Source organism: Sphaeroforma arctica (genome assembly GCF_001186125.1).
Source record: "Sphaeroforma arctica JP610 unplaced genomic scaffold supercont1.1111, whole genome shotgun sequence".
Taxonomy (NCBI): domain Eukaryota; class Ichthyosporea; order Ichthyophonida; genus Sphaeroforma; species Sphaeroforma arctica.
Genome location: NW_014039447.1, coordinates 13,164 through 17,807, shown reverse-complemented (window position 1 = coordinate 17,807; position 4,644 = coordinate 13,164). Strand labels below are relative to the sequence as shown.

At 47.3% G+C, this 4,644-nt stretch overlaps 1 protein-coding gene across 1 annotated transcript; it reads left to right on the top strand.

The window, feature by feature from the left end:
* Positions 1-1,308: 1,308 nt before the first annotated feature.
* SARC_10016 (hypothetical protein) lies at positions 1,309-4,126 on the top strand (the record flags this gene model as incomplete). The annotated part of the gene is made up of 3 exons (XM_014295950.1): positions 1,309-2,095; positions 2,866-2,962; positions 3,507-4,126. Coding segments are annotated over 3 exons (1,504 nt in total), but the record flags the coding sequence as incomplete, so codon positions are not given.
* Positions 4,127-4,644: the final 518 nt, after the last annotated feature.

Below are 4,644 nucleotides of genomic sequence, written 5' to 3'. Positions count from 1 at the left end.
ATTTCTGTATGTGTGGGTGTATACGCATACATAGATGTATATGTGGCGAAGAGGGTGGGAGTCTGGAAAACGACGGTTCATTATATGTGCTATTGAATTTGTGCAAGCATTCCATGTGTGAAGGCTGGAGGATGTCAACTCAGAATTTGTATTATAGTATAGGCTTTTGCCTTTCATTCGTGAGTGTTTACTTGTAGGCATAATCATATATCAGTCTACGCCTGTTGAGCTCAGATAGTCCAACCAGTGGCATGTTTCTGTACAAACGCGACTGTACATAGTGCGTGTGTGTGTTGGGGGGGGGTCAGGATAAGGGGCATTAAAGCTGCTGATAAATTGGTACAGCATACACAGCCGTAGGCATTGAATATCAATACGAGCGATACACCAATACACAGCACAGCCTATCAGATTAAAGTGTTATCTCTATATTCATCTATTCTCTTGCCTTTCATTCGCTTACCCAGGCACGGGGGTAAGGATTGGGACCAGTTCGCCGAGAACCACAAGCGCTTCGGAATCAGTGCCAACTTCAACGAGACACTATACACCACTCCTCTGAATCCCCACGAGTTTGACCGCAGTGACCACAGCCGAGCCGAAAGGTTAGCGCGGGAGATCATGAAGGGCGATACGAGCAACGTACACATGCGGGAGGAACGAGGCATCCAACCGGGAGCAGACTACGACGAGGAAGAGCTGTATGTTGTGTCTTTATAGTTAGAACGATACGTGCATGCAATATATATCTATATATGTATCTATTTGTATGTTTGTGTATGTATGTATGTATGTATGTGTATATATATATATATATATATATATATATATATTGCATGTTGTATTGCTATGTGCGTATTAATTTTATGATTCGTAAAGTTCCGCGTGTGCATATACATGTGTATGTGTATATTCATATATCTGAGTTTATTTAAAGCGTTAGTGCACGTTTGGGGAGTGGGCGGTGCTTGTCTGCGACATAGCGTAAACGCGGAATACCAGCTGAAACATTGTCGTGTGTACCGATACATATTAAAACTATAAGTATACATGATGCGTGTGAACAATGCGTACAGGTTTCTGAGTGAATGTGGCCCTCTGATTACATATTCCGCACGATGGCGTATTTGAAAGGGGACAATCGTTGAGTTTATACGTATGCTGCAACCCTTCTATATCCGTGTATCCGTTTCATCCTCTCTTTTAACAAGCACCGACCTATCTATTCCCAAGCATACTGAATATATCTACGTTATAATGAGCCTTGCCTCAACATCCTCTCACCGCCCGTACGTTCATCTGTCTCAGATACGGAGCGGTTATGCGCGACCAAGGAGACGGCCGGTATGTGCCACCCCATCTGCGAAACTCAGCAGTGAATGGTACACAGCCCAATACCCACAATGTACAAGCAGCCGCACCCACACAACAGACTCTGACTCTGACTCAAGCAAGTACTGGCCAGGAAAATGCAAATGAGCAAGCAAGCGGTGCCCGCTCAGGGGTGGAGGGCAAAGAAGACGCGACAGTGGGTAGTGGGGAGAATGCGGAGAGTGAGGGAACGCTAACAACGGACATAGACATACAGCAATCACAGGCACCGGACACGGATACAGACACACCAACGCAACCCACCGACCGACAGGGCTCACAGGGCAGCACAGCAGAGCCCACACAACCTACGACAGACACTCCACAGCCCTCGGAGGAGAAGGCCAAGACAGCTACCCCCGACACCAAGGCCACAAACGCTGGTGGTGACCTCAAGACTGCACCTGAGGGCTCGGAAAAGGGGCCGGAACAGTCCTCGAACACAGCTACACCCAGCTCCGCCTCGCCGTCCGTGATGTCCGACCCAGCCATACTCTCGGGCAATAAGTCCAAGCTCAGACCCACAGCCAAAGCGTTCAACCCGAGCGCCAAGGCTTTTGTACCGGGGGGGGGTAGCAGGACTGACTCTATGCCACCCGCGCCTGCGATCAATGGGGGCATGGGGGGAGGCATGCCCATGAATGCGGCCGACTACAAGCAACAGCAGCTGCTCATTCAGCAGATACTGTTCCAACAGGCGCAGCAGCAACTGAAACAGGCCCAGGTAAGTGGGGTATTGTGTGTAGAACGAATACGCGAGCTGTTCAGCGATACGCCCGTGTGTGCAGAACGAGAAGGTGACCTTCTGGTGTGTGCGATGCGTGTGATATGCAGTACTTTCTGGGGGCAGTGGTTATTCTGTATATATGTGTGTGTGTGATGCGTGTGATATGCAGTACCTTTTTTGAGCAAGTGTTTATTCTGTATGCATGTATGTATGTATGTGTATATATATATGTGTGTGTGTTCTGTTTTCTGTGTGTAGTACATTGCAGCTTGTTGCTGCGCCATAGCATCCGATTTGTGTACTTCTGTCAATGCCACTCCTGGCGTATGGTCTGGCGTTGCTGTTGCTGACCGGTTGTCTACCAGCTGTGTGTATGCCTCGTATCTCCTGTCATCCTGGGATGTGTATTCAGATTGCGCTATATGTGCTCATCCAGGTTCGTGCAAGTCATATATGTACCCTATCCATCTCATCGTGAGCGTTGTTTCATGTGCATGTGCGTGAATGTATATCGTCTTTTCGGTCGAATATGCTCAAGTGTTGAACTCGACACAATTGGGGCAGTACATGCTACCTTCCCATACACTGCCTATCACGCTTTGGGAACTCAAATGGTGCCGTTTTGCGTGGTAACTCAACCGCACACGCATATCTGTATAAAAATAGATTTACACATACATATACATCCTTGTGTATATTTATTTATTTATATATGTATGTATGTATGTATGTATGTATCTTATTTCCTACCTGCTCTCACCTCTCAGCAAATGGGCTTCAGTCCAGGACAGAACTTCTACCCCAACGGTGCTGGGCGTGGCATGGTTCCCTACTTCGCTGGCCCGGGTGGTGTACCCATGCCTGGTAAGTACACACCTTTTGTGCTCAGTATACTGCTCGATTGCTGATAGCAATCACTTAATCACTATGATAGTATTAAATCAGTTGGTTAAGGCATTCGTGTTTTGAGATAGTCTTAACTATTCATGGCATCTAGTTCGTTTGGCGCCGTATCCTCTTTGTCGCCTTTTTGTACCTCACTTATCGTTTTGTTTATGGTACTTTGTCAGCATAAGGATGTATTTATGAATTGGTGCAGATTACATTGTGTTTATCATAGGCCCAGTAGTGACGTTCAAGACATTTATTATGTCTTTTGAGATATGCGTGTGCTAGAGACGAATCAATCTCTATATCACAATATTCTATAATGATAAAAACATATATATATATTGTTTTTGTTATTGTTATATATATATGTGTGTGTGTGTATGTATGTATGTGTGTATGTATCTATATATCTGTATATCTATATACATTGGTGTGTATGGACTTGCATTCCCTCACATACAACTACACATCCATGTATTATACCCCTGCATCTCACGTTATCATATCATCTACAAAGTCCCTGCTGGCTATCAGATGCCTGGCAGCGGCAGTGGAGGGCCCACACAGATGGACTACAATGCCTATCTCGCAGCCATGGCTCAGCAACGCATGAGCCCTAATATGGTACCCATGCCATTTGATCCCTCAGGTACACCCTCGCCCAGAGGGGGGTCGCCACTACCACACAACGCGCACGCACAGCCACAGCAGCAACAGCCTATTCAGCAGCAGCAGCAACAAGGACAGTTGGATGCCATGGCTATACATGCGCACGCACAGGGGCAAGCGCATGCGTTCGCACAAGCTCAGGCACACGCTCAAGCTCAAGCCCAGCTCATGCGCCAGCATGGAGGCCGGGTAGGACCATTCTCGCCACACGGACACCCGCAGGGACTGCCATCTAACATGCACCAACAACACCAAACACTGGGACAGAATCAGCCCCAGCACCCAGGTCAAGGGCAGGGCCATAACAGACCCAAATCATCACATTCACACCATAGTGGAGGGCGCAGGAGCAATGCATCATCGAATGCTGCTTCGCCATCACCACAACCCCCACAGCACTCAGGCAAGAAGTGGAATAATAACAAGACACCAAGGGCACCTGTGGTTAGTCAGGAGGCGCAGAACTAGGGTGTTCGAACATGAGGAGCAGTGTAGTAGACGTGTATAATCATATACTGAGCTGCTAAGAATTTTGGGGCAAGACGTTTTGACTGGCACCGATCAAAACAACAGATAACAGAAATCGTCCTTGGCGCCAAACTGGTGCATACACACGTACCTTTTAGAGTAGGTACACTTAGGTACATTCGGATACGCACACCAAGGTAGGTGTCACAAGAGTACTACCAGGCGTGCCAGCTGGTGGACTGAGGATTCTGCAGCATAGAGCGAACAAATCGAGCATAGGCTTGCACGCGTTTCAATCAATCGGAAGTGCTTCGTTGGCGCACCAGAGGTATCCACTTAACATTAGACCACTGTCACGCGCCACAATTGCCTGCATGCTCTTAAAGTTAACGAGATGCATACATGTCCAAAAATAATTTGGTGCCCCCGGGCTCAGTTGGAAAGCAAATCGAAAGGAATTTCTATGTATTCGAATGCACTTGCAGAAGTCTCGCGTGTGAGCCGATTTTTGCCTTTAA